The 19,216-nt window shown below is 38.1% G+C and overlaps 1 protein-coding gene across 3 annotated transcripts; it reads right to left on the bottom strand.

Annotated features, from left to right (window-relative positions):
- Positions 1–317: 317 nt before the first annotated feature.
- On the bottom strand, positions 318–17,177 carry LOC131232783 (probable tRNA N6-adenosine threonylcarbamoyltransferase, mitochondrial). 3 transcript variants are annotated; one of them, XM_058229263.1, is made up of 13 exons: positions 16,478–17,001; positions 16,349–16,393; positions 11,455–11,529; positions 11,251–11,347; positions 9,837–9,927; positions 8,238–8,287; positions 6,881–7,071; positions 6,592–6,677; positions 4,882–4,957; positions 4,636–4,719; positions 4,399–4,513; positions 2,898–2,986; positions 318–1,134 (listed from the first exon to the last, which is right to left on the bottom strand). In XM_058229263.1, the coding sequence occupies exons 1-13, from the start codon at positions 16,982–16,984 to the stop codon at positions 1,003–1,005; spliced, it is 1,638 nt and encodes a 545-aa protein (XP_058085246.1). In that variant the 5' UTR covers positions 16,985–17,001; the 3' UTR covers positions 318–1,002. The 3 variants fall into 3 exon arrangements, 2 of the variants coding, with proteins under 2 accessions (XP_058085246.1, XP_058085248.1); XR_009164933.1 differs by lacking the exon at positions 318–1,134 and having other exon boundaries at positions 4,641–4,719; positions 16,478–17,158; XM_058229265.1 differs by lacking the exons at positions 318–1,134; positions 2,898–2,986; positions 4,399–4,513; positions 4,636–4,719; positions 4,882–4,957 and adding an exon at positions 4,965–5,049 and having other exon boundaries at positions 16,478–17,177.
- Positions 17,178–19,216: the final 2,039 nt, after the last annotated feature.

Raw genomic sequence — 19,216 nt, 5'->3', positions numbered from 1 at the left:
TCCCATTTCCTTTTTTTTTTTTTTTGAAGTATGCCATTTTGCTAACTATGGTTATACCCACATTAAGTGGACCCCATAATGCTCAACTCCATGATTTTTTAGGGAGTAAAAAATTCAGGCATTGTTTGGTAAAATCAGAATTCTTGAGCTGTTTTGCAGTGAAAATTCCTGTTTAAGTGCTAGCACCCGAACCACATGCTTGGTGTATGTGGATCCATCATATGCACATGGGCAAACATGCTCACATCAGTGAACATGTCAAGTATATGCATGGGGATTGTGTACAAAACAGAGTAGACAGGCCAATATTTCATGCATAAGTAATAAGAAATCAAATGGTCATATAAAGATGGTAGTTGCCACAAGCCCATATAGATTTTCACATCCTTCTTGGGGTCTCCTGGTTGTGGTCCCAAATCTTCCCAAAGCACATCTCACGTTTGCAGAATGATCACATATAGGTTACAGCCCATTGATGCAAACTTCACATACAGCCCCCGTCTTTCCCACCAAAGTGACATGTGTCTATGGCAGTGTGGACTCCAAATGTGCAAAAGGTAGGGCCCACTGTGAAGATTGCCTCGCCAAACATCAGGCTGATCCACCCATTAAGCAGTATACAACCAAAATCAATGCACAACTGGTGTGACTCACATGCAGGTGTCCCACAGGTAATTAGCAGATCAACCTGATTTTATTTTATTTTTTTCTGGGAAGGTGATCTTCATAATGGGGCCCGCCTCTTGCATTGATTAGACGTCCTTCACATGAAACGCCATTGGGGAAAGGACTGTATGTCATCACTTCTCATCATCAACATCATTATTTTGTAGATGACTAACATGGAATTGACAGTGTTATATGACACCTTGTTACAGCGCCTAGTATTAAAGCCCAAGCCTCCAGCATGGAAACTTACCTCTGAGAGAGCTATATGCTAAGAGGATAACCTCTATCACAGCCTCTGTTTTGGGGAGTGGTAAGCATTATAGACATCGGCTGCTACAAAAACTGTTGAGAAGCTTGAATGATGGCCGTCAGAGATGGATGCATACGGGCTCTTCTTAGTGAACGGGCTTGGCTTCTTCCTTCAGCGTATTCCTCCCCCAGTGGCCATCTTGGTCTCAAATCAAACTGCTCCAAGGTGCAATATATAAATTATATGGAACTCGTGGGAATATCATTAAAAGAAATCAAATAAATGAGAAAACAGAAATTATAGATCATTTAAAAGTAGCCTGCACAAGAAGGTAACAAATAAACAGTTGGAAATATACGATGGTTCAATTGTCGTCATCCATCATGTTCCTTTGTTTGGAAATGGAAATCTTTTTAACTGACATTTAGATTGTTTTTTTAAGTATACGCTGGTTAGGAGTGAGTTCATGCAAGTTGAAGGCTCTAAAAGAGCATGGGGAAGGCCCAAAAGGACATGGCTGGAGGTAGTAAAGACTTGATGGGCTATGGTCTAACTGAAGTTATGGCCCTTAGTGTGGAATGGTGGAAAAGGATTCATGTAGCCGACCCCAATTAGTCGGTATAAGGCTTACATAATGATAATGATGATGCGCCTCTTCAGAAGAAAGTATTTCATTAAATACACTATCTAAGCTTTAAGTGGTAGAGATTTCGTCATTACATGTATTTGTTTCGTGTATCAGAATTGAGTTCAGTTATGTGGGAGCAGTCACCTATTACAAAAATTTGTTTCTTTCTAGGGGGTCTTTGGATCAAGGTATTCCGTACCGGTAACGGTGGCCGTAACAATCACCACCATTACCAATACGGGTATCGGCCATAATGGCCGATACGGGGGCGTAACGACCATTATGACCCCCGTAACGGTTGAAAATTTTCTTTTGCTCGAAAAATTCTGAAAAAATATCTAGAAAATCAAGAATAATGTAAATATTTCAAATATGTATTCATTTTTTTTATTTTTTTTTGAACATGTTTATAGTAGCATAACAGTCCACTCTTTGGTGAGAGTGTTGTATCAGGCTGTCTAGTGAATTGTTTAATATGATTATGTCTCTAATGTTTATACATCACAATCAAGCACTAGAACTATAAATCAAAAAAAGGCATAAATGCTTCTTTTTCAATTTTTTGAAAAAAAGGCCTTCAGAGATTCTATTCACTCAAATCACTTCAATCCACAGTTTTAAATTTTAATATTAAAAGCTATAGTAAGAGTGGTCGAAATTTGTTGTAAAATGATATATGAGAGTTTTTAGAATGAGAAAAGTGAAAAAGAGGAGAAAATGAATTTAAATAAAAAAGATAAGTGATCATTTTTCGACCGTTACAGGAGTAACGATCGTTATACCCTATAATGGCTGATATGGTCTAAAAAAACCAACTGCCCCTTTTTGCACCCATATCGCGTAACGGTCATGGACTCATGGTTGTTACCTATACGTATCAGCCTTTACGGGCGTATCGTAATAGATACGGAATACCTTGCTTTTGATAGAGGAACCAAAACATGGAGATAGAAAACCAACATGGATCCTAAATAAGGAATTGGAAAACTGCAAATTCCAACGGTAATTCTGTCATTTGGTTAAGAGTGCAGTTTCTATGAAGATGTTAAAAGGTTAACAGTCAATAGTCAACTAGTTTTAAGTCCCAATTAGATCACACATGCACCTTTGACTTAGTCCTCTTCTGTAGTAAGAGGATGCAAGTCATTTCAAACCCTTCTTTTTATAGATAGAAGAGATTTCTAACTCTTTCATCTTTTTGATAGAAATAATTGATCTCTAATTTCAAAACAAAGAAAAAAAAAAAAACAGAGAAGCAAATTTAGCAAGGTCTACAAACATGATGTAAAGTACAAACTACTGGCACATAAGTAAGCATTGTCATAATATGTCAAGGTTGCCAATACAAACCATGAAATCTTCTGGTTCATAAGCAGGAGGTGGAGGGTCGAATCTTCCCAAACGGAAGTGCTCAATCCCAGTCCAAGCAACCATTACACCTATTAAGAAGACAATCAAGATACTGGCCTCACTTGACAGCTCATATGGCATTGAGAAATTAAAAGAACAGATTTTTTAAGCCACAGCCAGAAACAAGAACCATAATGAACCAAAAGAAATCCAAGTAATGGCATCTCCCTTGAGCAGCCAGTAGTTCAAGAATCATTACATGCCAGAATATAATAGTAACTCCAGGCTTCCGAGTAAAAAATTGCTAAAATCTCAAAAAGAAAAATCCTCAACAGGCTACCCATAATCATTTGTGAAGCCGCCATGGAGAAACTATGAATATAATCTCTTTCGATGTTGAGGATCGTGGAACACTTGCACTCAATTCAAGAATGTCCATTGGAAAGAATAGAAAAACATCCAAGTTTTGTTGAAAGAATGGCAACATGCAAATAAATCAAGTGTCCAATGATAGATTACATGCACATTGAGTTTTTTTTCGATTAGTTATGGCACTGTTAAAAATAAAAATAAATTCTAACGCAATAAGCTTCAGCACATTCAATATTGATGAAAGTTAGAGTTGGCACAATGAGACGGTGTAAGTAGGATCATCATGCAAAAATGAGATTGAAAAAGGTAAAAGGAAGACAAGCCCACATATGAGATTGAAACAGGGATGAGGAAGAAAAACCCACACATGCCTCTCTTTTGCCCATCTCAAGTCTAAACATGTAGAAAAACCTTACACGAATTTCTTTGGGGTTGAGTCTAAGGCTTTAACTGTTATGATTTTGGTTTCTTTAACCGTAAGTCATTGAGCTTACAATTAGTTTAACTTTGCAAACCTCGACATTTTATTATCCTAAACATGCTTTGCTCTCTCTTTAATCAATTTTGAGGCCACATGCATTTTCGTTGTGAGTCTTTGGAAATAAAAGTGAAGATGGAAGACCATAGTAGCGAGTTGATGCTTCTTCTTCATTTCTTTTCTTTCTTCATTTAAAAGACAATTTGCATGTTTCCTCTTTAACGCAATCAGCTATTTTTCACAAGAAAATATGTTCTATGATAATCAGATGGCCGTGGCAGAAAATGCTCGCAAATCCTGGACTGGAGCACCTGCATCAATTACATCAAATGGACTTTCTTCCCAGTCCCCTGGAAGAGAAAACACAAAGAATCCAACTGCATGACCCTCTTCAAGCATAATAAGATGCAAAAACATCAACTTTCATTTGGGTTTGACTTCTGTATCTTGTCTCTCTTGATCCTTGCTTTGTTATGAGTGCGTACCTTTAAACCTATGAAGTTGATAGGTAAGGACATTTTCTTACATAGAATTAGAATTTTTAAGAAATTTCTTGCATCAACTACAATTAGGAATTAGCTCAATTTTCTGATTTATTTTACTATGCTGCATTGTAATAATATTGTGCAAGAAAGAAGAGATTTCATCTACCATTGTCGGTACAAAGTTTTGGAGGAGGGCAAACGAGTCGCAGGCCATTCTTCTTTACTACATGATCAAGACGAGTCCTGACATACTGATTTGATGCAACGCCTCCTGAAACCACCTGCAAAAGAATAGGATACAATATAAACAGATTATATTTAGTCATGTCAATAAATGTGAAATAATACTTTTTTTTTTTCTCTTTTCAAAAGAGCAGAAGCTCAATTTTGCAATGTAGATCACCAAACATTTAATGGAAGGTTCCATCTTCAACGCCCATTCAATCGCTCGCTGACACCTTTCCTCTAAATGTAATACTGCAACTCGCTGCACAATGCCATTCCACAGGGAGCAAGAAGCACCTTGTATTCTTAGAAACAGTATAAAAGCCTTCTTCTCATAAATGATCTAAAATATTTTGAGATCCATGAATTATATCCAGAAAAGGACACGGTCTATCTTAACTGAAATTTAATTTTAATATATAACCTGGAAAGAGGCAGCAATATCCGCTCGTGAACTTCTGTCCTGAAAATCTGCAGAAGAGATGAGATTCTCTCTGTTTCTGCATATGACCTATCCACATGTCAATAAAGGAGCAAAGACTTGAGATGCAAGAGACCTTTTGGTAGGTGAAAGAGGCAGCCAATGGTTTCACTGCCAAAGACCAAACATTTATAGAATTCCGTAAGCCAGCACTAGCAAGTAACCCAATTAGACCACGAATTGATGTCTAGGCACACACAATAAATTACAAATTAATAAACAAATTTGTTAGGTAAGATTGAGAAGCAAACAATGTTACAGACATTCTGCATGGTGCATGGAAAATTTGATGGATTTGCAGTAGAACTATTTCTCCCACAGTATCATTATTGTCTTTTTACAAATTCTTAAATTAACACATTTGAGCATTTGATACAACATAGGAGTAGGCCCCACAATCTGTCCGATCAAAGGTCTGGGCCCCACATTCTACCTGGACGGTTTTATGGGCCCTGATAATGGTTTGATCAACCTGTGGGCCCCAACCCCCGCGATGCGATTAAACTGTATGTCCGCAAGTCCAAATGATTTATTATTTAATTAGTTGCTAGACTTGAGAGTTAGCTATATGACTTGATGAACAAGCTTCCACTTAGTTTGTGGGCCACTTTTCAAGTATTATCATGATTTCAAGATTACATGAAATTGGTGTCACTTGAAAAACCTATTGATCTAGCTTTTAATCGACACAGCAATTCTCATTCAGTTATGGCCAGTTTACTGAAAGCATATATGGTTTTTAAGGGATTGGGGGATATTTTAGTTATCTTTAATATTTACTGAAATAGATGGTCAAAATCAGTAATGGATGGTTTTAGGATAACATTGAGGTTTCTTTTGCTTTGAGAAGAAGTATACGATCATTATCAAAGCCTTACCCCAACTAATTGGTGGCAACTCCACAAATCTTGTTATTAGGCCATTCCACTCTATTTGAGAAAAAGTATATAAAAACATGTAAAGGCTCTTTTACAATTGGAAGAATGGAAAAAGAAAAAAAAAGATGAGGCTTTCATGCGTAGAGAGATCTACTCAAGGGAGTGAGACCTCAAAACCTGTTGAGTGTTATGCTCAATGCAAGCATGGTGATGCTAAGCAGATACAAGGTGTTACACTTGTATGTTGTATCTAATCAAGGTGATATTAATTGTTATTGGACAGTGTGACGCTATCTAGCTTCAGCAGTAAGATCTAAATCTGCAAATCTAGTTGTGTAGTTTCAAAATAATTGAGTTTATATGTATATTCTCGAAGTCCTGAGACTACGATTGCAGGAAGATGGTGGCCACCCAAGGGTCACCTTCCAGCATCATATGTTATATTCTAAATAAATTTTCAATTTGGCCGGGCCAATGTGTAGGTGATGAGGATGAGCCAAAAGCAATGTAGTGAGTCTGAAATGGTGGGGTCCAGAACTGGGATTAGAGCAGAACAAAGAATTCCTTGACAATGATATACAGTATACGGATCAAGATCATCATTGTCTTATACCAATTATATACACATATAGAAGCAAAATACAAATAGAGAAAGTTTCCAGAGCAGCTTATATGCTCCAACCAAAATACAGTGAAAAGATTAAAACCAATGAGCAAAACCAGACGGGTTCATCAGCTCCCAACAAAAGTATCGAGATGTGAGATATTTACTTACATATTTTTAGATTCAATTGCCAGTCTCACTTGAGTCTTCAGACCAGCATATGAAAAATTGCAATCCTTGTGTTGTTGCATTGGGGTCTATCAAACAAAAAATAAAAAATAAATTTAAACTCAGTATACAAGTCAAAAGATCAAGCTCAAATAGAAGCCGAAGATGACAAGAAAGGATAGTGTAATTGTTAGCAGGACAAGTCAAACCAAGAGGTAAAGCGTTGCACCATGCACAGCAACTAGCAGTATAATGGAGCCCAACAAGTTAAAAGTTTCTGTGAAGAACCCACCGAGAATTTGATGGAATGTGAATCACCTTCCCGAGCAAGCTCTTCTAGAGCTGGGCCACCACCTTTTCTCATGTCAAGGCCAAGCCATCTTGCTGTTTTGTCATATGCCTCACCAATTGCATCATCTATTGTAGTCCCGAGTTGTACATATTGACCAAGATCATGTGCGAGAATAAGGAGATTGTGTCCTCCTGAAGGAACAAGTGAATAAAGGTACTTTTCAGTATCCAAAAAGATGTGGATCCCAACAAAAAGAATTTTACACAGAAGCAAACAACTTACAGGAAGCGCAGAAGTATTTCTATTAGAAAATATTCCTACTCATTTCAGACAAAGTATGTCAAATGTACTAAACAGTGGTGTCTGTGGGTGTTGTGTGTGGGTGTGTGTGTGGGTAACAACATAACAGAAAGCTATGCTGGTAAACTGCATCTTTCGTCGCCACTACAAATACATCTTGCTTTCCATGTTTGTTTATAAACTTGTGTTATCTGTGGACTCTGAGCATGCATAATTGGAGGTAAACATGGAAACTGCTATCTCGAAAAATTAAAATAGACGTCCAGCCCAAGTCTGATAATTCAAATTTTAAGTGAAAAATGCACCCATGGACATTCAAACCCTTGTGGGATACAACTCTTGAAGGCAGTGCATCCGTTTATTTAAGCCAGATGGATGAACAACCATGGTTGAATTCACATATTCTATTTTCCTCCATAGTACATTCACTATCTTAGCAAGTTCCAAGTTAAATTTTCCTTTCCATAAGCTAGCTAGAATTCCTTCTCAACCACCAAATTCTTTCATAGTAAGCATTCCTTATACTACATAATACATGCCATATAACTTAAACAAACTAAAGATAAAAAATAGCTCAAAGACAGTCAAGATATCATTGAGAAATAGTAGGCTAAGGGCCCATTTGGATTGTGGGAAAAGAAAAGAAAAGAACACAAACTCAAGGTTTTTCCATTGTTTGGACCTTTTGTGTTGTTTGGATAGCAAAGGAAACAGTGAGGTTGGAAATAGCAATCATTAGCTTTCTCCAATGTCAAATTCTCATGCACAAGATATGAGGTGAAAATTGCAAGGAGAAGATGAGATTTCCACTTGCCATCTAAACAAAACACCCAAAACTGGAATCCACATTTCAATAGTGCTTAGGGAATCAATGGGAATTCAACACTGGATAATCATTGCACTTTTCTTCTCTTTTCCCAAAATCCAAATAGGCTCTAAACCACATGCATCTTCCAGCATCATACTCACACTGTGCACATAGTGGTATCATTCTGTGGCTGTGTTGTCAACCAATTAAAAAAAAAGGCAGTGCAACAGTGAAATTAAGATGTTTTACCTGAAATTAGAAGAGCCAAGAACGGGAATTGCAGATCTCTCTCAATTAGCCTAGGCACAAAGGGGATTGAGGATAAGCAGCTAGGTAATCAGCAGATGCAAGTTTGGGGCAACAGCATTTCAACATAAAGGCATTTAATGGAAGTTTCTATAGTGCAGTTCCTTGGTGCAACCCTTCCAATAGTGTTTGTAGAGCACCTTAGAATTGATTTGGCTAATGAATGCCACAAAATAAGTATTAAGCCTTACCTGATTTGGCAGGCCCCATAATATCCATGTCAGATTTGATCCAGAAAAACCAGTATTAAGCCTAAACCTGAGTTGGCAGGCCCCATACCCTCCATGCCAGATTTGCATTACGAAAGTGACACTCTCTTCCGCTTAATCACAACTTCTAGCATGTTTACTTCTTTTTTTTTTTTTTTCTAAAACTTTGAAAATTGTGATTAAGTGGAAGAAAGTGCTGCTTTAGTGATGCGAAACTGATGTGAAGAGTACGAGGCCTGCCAAAATCGCAATCAGACATAATCCCAAATTTGCAGATCCCCTGTCCAAAAGAAGCCTTACATTTCTTTTTTTTTTTCTAAAATACTAACAAAATAACAGATAACTCCAAGAGTTCATCAGTGTTTTAAATAGCGAATAACATGTAGTGTACCGTTCACTCTAAAGCGTGAGGCATAAGCTACATGGTGTGCAACATAAGCTACATGCTACTTCTAGATTTTTAATTAAAGTCACACTTGGTTGCACCAAATATCATGAAATTTCATGTTATTTTGCACCAAATTAGACTGACTAATAATGAAATTTCACAATATTTGGTGCAATCAAACATAACTTAAAATAATTGGAAAAAAAGTAGGGCAAAGATTAACTATAAAGATAAAGAAAGAGCAGCAGAACTGGTTTAATATTATTACTTTTATCATTTTACTAAAATCGCTGAAAAGATTAACTAATTTTTATTGAAAAATAGAAAAATGTAACGAACCATTGAAAACATTAATTGACTTTTGTTTTAGTGAAAAATAACTAGTGTAGGTTACATGGCATGTAGCGTAGGCTATGTAGCGTGTAGCGTATGTAAATTACCATGTAGCGTAGGCTACATGCGAGTTAATCTATTTTAATGAGCTATGTAGCGTTAAGGCTAAGCTACGCAACGTAGCATAAACCACATGCTACATAGCATAAGCTATTTAAAACATCAGAGTTCATCATAAGATTTCAGGGTTCAAATAACTCAGAAGAGAAAGAAATCATATTAGTCTTATGACTGTAATTCCCATTCAACACCCTCCATCCATAAGATAAAACTTTCAATCACGAAATTTTATGCAGTTCCACTCTGAGGAAATTGTGGCATTCAAGTTTCTATGAGATTCAACATGAATTGTGAATTGAAGGGTTCAACAACAAAATATAAATACTTCTCAAATACACAAACAGCAACAACACAAAATCCATTTGGACATCATCATTGTGGTAGTTAAAAATGTGCCCAAGGAGGCAAGTTACCTCTAGAAGAGTGGAATGTGATGCTATTTGCATATTGCCAACAGACAAGAAAGATTTGAGTGAGCAACAGGTTGAATACCTAGCAACAAGAGCATGTGCTTCCATGTGATGAATTCCAATGATTGGCAAGTTGAATTTCCCAGCTGTTCTTCGAGCTTTCTGCACGCCAACTACATCATAGTTTTATGAATAAACTTCAGCATAACTTGTTGTTTGATGATAGCCCCATCTCGATTGCAGATGGAGAGGATGATAAGATGTGAATTCAATGAAAATCAAAGATCATAGACAAAATGAAAATTATATAGTTTGACCACTTTCAACTCTATGTGAAGTTTGGAGCTTAGTTGAATGATCCTTCCAAGTAGGTACTACTCCCACTTCATATCACAGAAACTTGACATCAAGTAACTCAGTTGAGTTTTTTCAAGAACCAAGACTTGGTAATGTTTAATATTTAAAATATATAAATATTATAGTCTTGAAGAATCAAGTCAAGTTTCATCAAGTTTTTCCTAGTTTTTCTTAGCTGAGTTGATTGAGTCTTGACTGAGATGTGACCAAATTGATTATGTGTGTGTGTGTGTGTGTGTGTGTGTGTGTGTGTGTATTTGTACTTAAGAGTATTGATTATATGGGATTGAGTCGAGTCTAGTTTGTTAATAAAAATTAAACCACGAGTAAAACCCATTAGACAAGAAAATTTTATGACAGGTATGTTGGCATTTGTATATTATGAATTCCTCAAATAAAATGTCATAACAGTGCAAATAACAGAGTGTGAGAACATCGACAAGTAACTTGAAGGAAACTAATCCCATACCAGGTGATATTTTAAAACCCAAATAAACCCCTAAATATGAATTACACCTTTCAAAAGCTTGAAACAAATGATGTTATTTCATGTTTACTTGCTCAATTTGGGTAAAATGAACCAAGACCTTTCAATGAGTGGTAAAGTAAGTTCTCAATTTGGGTAAAAACCAACTGAGACCTTTTGGTGAATGATAAATCAAACGAACTAGTTGAAGATCCAAGCAATTCCTCAACACACACACACACACAAAAACACCCCAACCAAGACCTTTTAATGAGTGGGAAACTACACGCACACAGAAAAAAAAAAAATCCACTTTGGATGTTTATGTGGTCATCCATTGCCTAACTTATCCAGTGGCTTTTGAAAGCGAAAAACTGACACAACAAGACTGACAAACTGTTGGTACCAATGTTTATCCATTTCACGGGTCCTAAATAGTTTGTCAATTAAAATCTTCCACAATAATTAATGGTGAAACCAAAGGTATCCGAAAGGAATTCAGGAGGTTAGAACACATTCTATGATGAAAAATTCTGAAAAAAGTATACAATTTGTTTTTCAAAGAAATTAAATCTAGAGTTTCATTCAGCAATCACACATTGATTCGATAAACAGAAATAGAGTAATCATAAAACTAGTTAGAACACAAAAGTAATAACGTCACTCAGATTACCACGTAGGCAAAGACTCAAACCCGGACCAATGGTAACAGCAACTGCAGAAAGATCCCTCTCTGTCAAATTTGCATTGTCGAGTGCCTGTTGAACTACCTGGAAACATGATGCATCGATTATATATGGCACAGGTGACAATTTGAATAATTCAATGAAAACCCACTAAAATCAGATTTTTGCTCAGAGTTTGCTCGAGGTCAAACCTCGTCAATCACTTGAGAGTGAGCTTCTTCTGCCATTTTTGGAGCAACACCTCCATATTGTGAAAGCAAATCCGCCTTGATAAAGAGAAAAATACATATTCAACTATTTGCAAATGTCGTAAGTTCATATGGAAAGCTAAGAATTTTTACCAACAACTTGGGAAAAATGGAATGCAGACCTTTTATATACAATGATTTTAAGTATTTTATTCAGAGAATTCTACAAATATCCCACTTTATAAAAGGATCACTCTGATAACTTCCAAGCAGCCATATAGAAAGGACAAGACTGGTGAAAGTTCACTGCCATTTTTAAGTTGCAGCGTTTCATCCAATATGCACATGGAAATACATGTTTATCAGTCAAGAGCATCCAAATCATAGGGCCCATGGCAGATGCAGTATCTACAGTAAATCACACGGACCTAACAATCCTGACCATCTAATGGGGGCAATCAAATGGATGGTTACAAAAAAAAAATAGTCATCAAGATCATCATACCCTTGTCCCAGCTATTTGGGGTCAGCTATAAAATAGTCAATGGTTCAAATTCAATGAGTGAAATCAGATGTTTAAGATTATGCAATCATTTGAATTTCAGGCTACACTCCATCCACCATGGGACTCACAATTTGGACAATCTGGATTGCCATACATTTGTGCTGTATATCGTGCTCATAAGACATCACAACTTTAAAAAAGAAAAGAAGAAGAAGAAGAAGAAGAAGAAGAAGAAGAAGAAGAAGAAGAAGAGGAGGAGGAGAGCAGTGGATATGAAAACAATTACCCAATTTAGAACTGTTGGTCAAGGACACCCAAAGTGTACCAATGCACAAATAAAATTTGTTGTTAGTGTCCTTACAAACCTTGGTCTGGAATTTAATCTACTTTTGCTAAATTACAAGCTACCATAGGAAACAAAGAGAAGTCTTAGAAACTTTCGACATAACCAACTGATGAAAATCAGTGCAATGAACAAGGCAGTTTTTCCATGAAACGATGCATAGGACTGAAGAAATTAAAGGTCAAAAGAACAGAATGAATGTCTCCTTTCTCATGAAATCACCATCAGCATTCTTTTGCAGGGACTTTGCGTCATCACCTAGGAAAATGATTGGGCTGTTTTCATTTGTTTGAAAGTTTGTCAACGGTTATGAGAATATGCTGCTACAAATGTTACAAGACACAAGGCCACATGTTTGGAGTATGACTTGCTCCTAGCAGAAGGCTAGATTTAATCACTGAAGCCAAGGAAATAACTAGTTGAAACTGATCAGAACCTGACTGGAACGACAAGAACTGCACCAAAATAGCTTAAACTTAATCCAACTCGACTGTCTAGTTTTGATTCCTTGACAAGATCAGCAGGATTGTTATTCTTACACTAGGGAGATGCTCACTGAAAAGTCACTCAACTAAGTTTCACAAAGTGACTCTTTTTTCAAAGATGCTCCTTGAAGGTTGGAGTCAGTGACAGGTTTAGTGGGTGGCATATTTATCTAATGTATGCTTAGAGATTCATTGTTATCGGATCTTGGCACATTAGAAATCAAAATTTAGAATTCATCCTTAGTGGGCTAACCACGAATTTTCTTATCAACCACATTCTTTTTGTATGATATCATAATTGGCATGGCAAAACCACATTCTTTTCATTCGACAAGTCAGGTATATTCTCATTGATGCATTATAAAAAGTAAGGAGCCACATGACAACTCTCTTATTCTTTTATTATTATTTTTAGTTGGCACTTGAGCAATTTGACGTTAGATGGCTACAGAGGAGAGTAGGTTTTGAATCTTATTCTCCCTAAATGCACCAATGCATGTGCACGCGTGCACAATCAAGGTTGTTCGACTGGTCAGTCTACCATGGCCCCGAAAAGGGCAAACAAGTCATAATGTGGATCACATGTGTACAGAAAAATGGGCCTTTAAAAAATTATCATCATCCCATTCAATGTACATGAGTGGTCCACCCAACAACTGGACAGGTACAAAATCAGTATTCCTCCCCTGAAATTTAGCAATAGGTGTATGAGGAAAATATTGAAACTCTAATAGAGTGTCATGAACCAAATCATTTGCATGCCATTGTTCGCTACACACTAAGGTATTTTGTAATGGTAACGGTGGCCGTAAAGGCCACCACCATTACCTTTACAATAGAGGGTGTAAAGTCCGTATCGGGCTGTTATGGCCTCTTTTATTGAAAAAAAAAAATCTGAAAAATCTATATCCGCCCTGTAACAGTCCATTACAGAGCCATTACAACCTTTATGGGGAGCATAACGGGCCGTTATGAGGGTTGTAACGGCTTTTATGGGTCATTTTTTTCATAATGGCTGTTACCACCTTTGCGACCTCGTAACGTGTAACGGTTGCCACTGTTACCTTTACGTAACATCCTTTATGGTTCCGTAATGGCCTTTACGGCACACCATGTTACACAACATGCATGTACCTGAAACTAAAAGGTTCAAATCATGGCCTCACTTTGATGGGACATAGCACCAACATCAAATCAATTCAATGAGACTACTAATAAGGAGATTTCCCCACAACACTTGCAGACACGTGATGGCCGGCAATTTCCTAATGTAGCCAAACAATGTTGTACTTGTACTCATGTAGGTATGTGACAACATGGCAACAACAGTTTCTTAACCGATGGTAGTTCTCCTAATGTAGCTGAACATGCTGTACAATTGCAGAATGTTGTTATTTTGCTGCGAACTCTCTTTTTTTATACTTTTGATTTCTAAAACTGAAATTACTAATGCATGTGTATTCAATGAGAATCATTTTTAGCTCTAATGTTTTGGGAGCTTAATTATTCTCAAACTTTCCCAAAGTTTTCAAGAATTCTAAATGGTACCAGAGCTCCTCAAGAGAATCGTCTCTTAAAGATCCCTGCATTCTTGATGCTCCGATAGTAGCAATTTGGATCTCATGGAAACCAGACAAGAAGAGTTGTTCAGAACTGTAATTTGGACATGAGAGATGGCCTCCTCTCCTTTGTCAATCAAGTATTCTTTTCCCTATCCCCCCATCAGCGTGACAAATTATATCTCGATCAAGTTAAAGCCTCAAACTTCCCCTTGTGGAAGATTCAACTGATGTCATTATTAGAAGGGGAGGACATGATCGGCTTCATAGATGGTAAGGGTGAGGATCCAAGAAGAAATCTGACCACAAAGTGAAATTATAGCTCACAAGCACTCTATCTGAAGAATCTCTACGTCTTGTAGTCGGATTAGAGACAATAACAGAAGAGTGGAATTGTTTCGAAAATGCTTATGGTGGAGATTTCATGGCTCAAGAATTTCAGTTGATTCAACAACTACAAACATGCAAAAAAGAGAATCTGCTGCTGGTTATTGGAAAACCAATGGAAGACAGAAACAAGGTCTTTTGGCTTCTACAGGATTTAGGGGCTTCCTATAGTAATTTTGCCACAACCATATTGAAGCCTCCAATCCCATCCTATACTGAAGCTGTACCCTTACTACAGAGCCATGAGATCATACATCATACTCATTCTATATTACCCTCGCTCAACTAACATGTTGCCTTTGTTAGTTAATAAGGCAATTTCAGAAACAATAACAAAAGAAAATGGATAAACAACAGAAGAAAAAATTATCGTTGGCAGAACTTTAATTCCTCTGGGTGTGGTTTTGTACAAGCCAGACAAAATAACCAGGGCAACCAGAATCTACAACAGTCACTTCTAGCATCATCACAGTAACAACAAACAGGGCGACAGTTGAGGCTAGTTCAATGGCAGAGAGGTGAAAAATGTCAAATCTACGACGTTGGAGGACACATGGCTTAGACTTGCTGGCATCGCTTCAAGAATGCCTATCAACCCAATGATCTCCTTCAAGCCTTGGCAACCATGACTGTCACTGACCCACGAATTGAAGAGAGGTATACAGGCTCAATAGCATCGTCTCATAAGACTGGGAATGCGGGTAATCTCAGACTTCTCAGTAACTAGCATGACTATTTTGGACCTGAGAAAAATAATGATTAATGATGGAACCCAGTTGGGAATTTCTTATGTTGGTGATGCTAAAATTTATGCTAGGTAAAATGCTTTGATAGTTCATAATATTTTATTGGTACCTGAGTTAAAGAAAAAATTGTTGTCAATCTCTCAGTTTTTAAGAGAATTTCCCTCTAATTTTGAGTTCTAATCTGGTGGCTTTGTGATCAAGGAACGGATCATGGGGAAGATACTTGCAAACGGAATTAGGGAAGGTGGGATTTACACTTTGGATGATAGGAAGGTGGCTTTCTTTTCCGTTCGAAATAAGACCACTTTTGAAGATATTTGGCATTTGCATTTAGGACATGTTCAACACAAAGTGGTGCAGTTATTATTTTCAAAAAGGTTAATTCATGTAGATCAATGGAATCAAGCACATTCTATGTGCAGCAGATGTCCACTTAGAAAGAATTGTAAGTTACCATTTAGTAATACAAATAAAGTTTCTACTGAGCCTCTATTTAAAATTCGTGGGGTCCTGCACCAACTTTATCAAATCAGAAATGCTAATATTATGTTGTATTTCTTGATGACTTTACCCGTTTTACTTGGATTTATCCCCTTAAAAACAATCAAAATTTTATTCGTGCTTCCTCATATTTGAAAAAATGGTTGAAGGAGATTCGACAAGAAAATCGGAAATTTTCAGAGTGATGGTAGGGGAGAATTCTCCAATACAAATTTTATTAATCATCTTGACGATGAACGGATTGAGACGTGCGTGCGTGTGTCCGTGAAAACCAATCGGGCCTGCCATCATGTGTGTGAGTGTGCCAGCACGTGAATTATTGGTAAATAAATTATCTGAGAAAACAAAAAATAAACAAATAAATAAATTACCTGAGAAGACACGACTTGGCTTAGAATCTCACCGTTGCCTCTAACCTGAAAAATAAGGGATCCATGAAATGACAATGCGCAGAGACGAAATTCACATAAAATAGGGACAGAAGATTTACTAGAGCTTACAACAGCTGCGGCGGTGTCGTCGCAGCTCGTCTCAATGCCAAGAACGAGCAGATCGTCTCCGGATCCGAAATCTCGGCCAGAAGCTTGGCTACGACATTTTTGGGGATTGGAAGGAGCAGCAGCAGTAGCAGCAGAAGAGGCGGTCGAAAAGGACCTGAAGGAGAGAATTAAAGGAGGGAGAGAAGGAGAAGGGCATTTTGGTAATTGTCTGGAAGGAATTGAGAAAGCTTTCTGGGCGTGAGAGAAGGAAACTCTGAGAAGGAGATTGAAGCGGTGAATTGTCGAAGATGTGAGAATACAGGCTCCCATTTTTTCACTCTTTCCCTTCAAAAGAGCGAGGGAGAAAATACCCTCGAACTTAGCTGTTTTGAGAGGCTGAGTACTGTTCACGTACCGGCACGGTACCACTACTTTTGCTACTGCACCGTATTTTCCGCCAGCATGCAACTTTCGTATGACATCATTGCCATGAAAACAGTGGGAACCACTATGAAGATCATCCACCATAAAAGTTACTGTTCTGATCATTAGGTGGGCCGCACTGTTGGAATCAATGGACAAGCGATGGTCGATTACAACATACAGGTGTGGGGCACTAAGAAAATAGATTGGCTTCATTTTCTAAAGGAATGATCTGAATCGTGGGTATTACGGCTTCAATGGTACTGATTTCGTAATCAAGTGGCATGTTGGCAGGTTGATGGTACCATGCCACGAGTCCTGGTACCGCTGAGTGTCTGTGGTCAGCACTCTTTTGAGGTTTTTGTGCAGGGTTGTGGTGGGTAGGACTGTCATCGGGCCGGGCCTGGGGTTGGTCTTGGCCTGGATTTTTAGCTATTTTGGGCTGGGTCATTGGGCCACGCCTTTTCAAAATTCTGATTTTGCAGGCCCGAGTCCGGCTCATTGACACGCCTATATTGGTAGGGTTTCAGACGGGCAGGGTTCGTCAACTTCACCCGACTACGCCTTTTAAATTGGCCTGGCCCAACCCAGCAACCCGATCCTAACAGCTAGGGCTTGCACCCCTAAACTATGTCTGAGAGCCGGGTCCATTCCTAGTCGATGATGATGGCCTAATCCAATCATTAGAGGCGTTTGGACCATGAGTTGCTTTACCTAAGTTATTTACGCCTCAAGCTTAACTTGGTTTCTACTTATTCAACGCTTGTACTTATCAGCTAAAAAGTATAAGTATTTTTTATTTTCAACCTGATTTGATTACTTATCTCTCAAGTTTGTACAAAAAAACCCTTAATGTCCACTATCCATAATGTTGGCCCAACCTTTGATGTAGACCCGTTCATTATGTTGGGCCACCTTAACCTTGTCTTCAATGTGAACCGTATATCATGTAGGGCTCACCTTCAATGTGCACTATCCACCTTGGAAGGCCGACCTTCGAGGAGGGCTATCCATCATGCGTGGCCCACCTTGTATGTGGGTCATCCATCATGTGGGCCCCCCTTTAATGTGGATAGCCCATCATGCTGGCCTAACTTCGAGTGGGCTGTCCATCAAGTAGGGCCCTCCTTGGATGTGGGCCATTCACCATCGGGGCCAATCTTTGAGTTGAACAGTCCTCACATGCGACCTACCTTGATATGGGTCATCTATCATGTGGGGCCCACCATCAATATTATTGTCCATCATATGGGGCCCACCTTTAATATCCACTGTCCATAATGTGGAGCCAACCTTTGATGTGGAACCGTCCATCATGTGGGCCTCACTTTACATGTGGGTTGTCCATCATGCGGGGCCCACCTTGGATGTCGGCCATTCATCATTAGGGGGTGACTTTTGATGTGGACCGTCTATTATGTGGGGCCACATCCATTCATCATTAGGGGGTGACCTTTAATGTGGACTGTCCATTATGTGGGGCCCACCTTGATGTGGGTCATTCGTTATACAGGGCTCATGTAGGATCCCGGTCTTTTGACATATCGTTCATGCACACGTGTCCTAACTCACACCATTGAAAAACCATACATTGCACCCTATTGCACCCAGCAACCCCACCTGAGTGATTTTCTCTAATGACCTTGATACATCCATCATGTGGATTGTGTCGTCGCTATGGTCACCACAGCAAAAACCGTGTGTTAATCCGATGCTCCGTTAATGAGATACAAGCCATCGAATACATGGTTAAAATTGCATATCTTATAACATGAACAACCTTTATTGTGCTACACCCATTGGACTTTCATGTGAGCTTAAAACCCACTTTCGATAATATAGGAATTATCACAAGATATGACAATCATTATATAACAAATAAAGAGCTAAAATAAAGAAGACAATGCACAATAAGATAAAATTAGATTCTACTCTCAAATTCATTATTAGCCATCTCCCAATACCTTAGAAACTAATCATGGTTCATGTCCACCTCATCCTACACATGCATCAAATGCATGTCTTATTTTGTATCACATCACTTCAAACAACTAATTGCAACACTCACTTCATTATCTACCATGCATCACTTATAACCCATAATCATTATCTATTCATTAGCCAATGCATGCTTAGCACCATCTACCTCATCCATCTACTACCCATACCATACACTACATTCCACATCACTTTTAGCAACAACAAGGCCCATAAATTTGTCACATCATCTTGCCATCTCAACTCACAATTACCTATATAAGAGTAGGAGCTCTCTTACCCTCATACTTTTGTTATACTTAAAAAATTCTGATATTTTAAGATAGTGAGAGAGAGTGA

The sequence above is a fragment of the Magnolia sinica genome, chromosome 18 (genome assembly GCF_029962835.1).
Source record: "Magnolia sinica isolate HGM2019 chromosome 18, MsV1, whole genome shotgun sequence".
Lineage (NCBI taxonomy): Eukaryota > Viridiplantae > Streptophyta > Magnoliopsida > Magnoliales > Magnoliaceae > Magnolia > Magnolia sinica.
The sequence above is the reverse complement of the archived record's forward strand: the minus strand, read 5'-3'. Positions and strand labels throughout refer to the sequence as shown.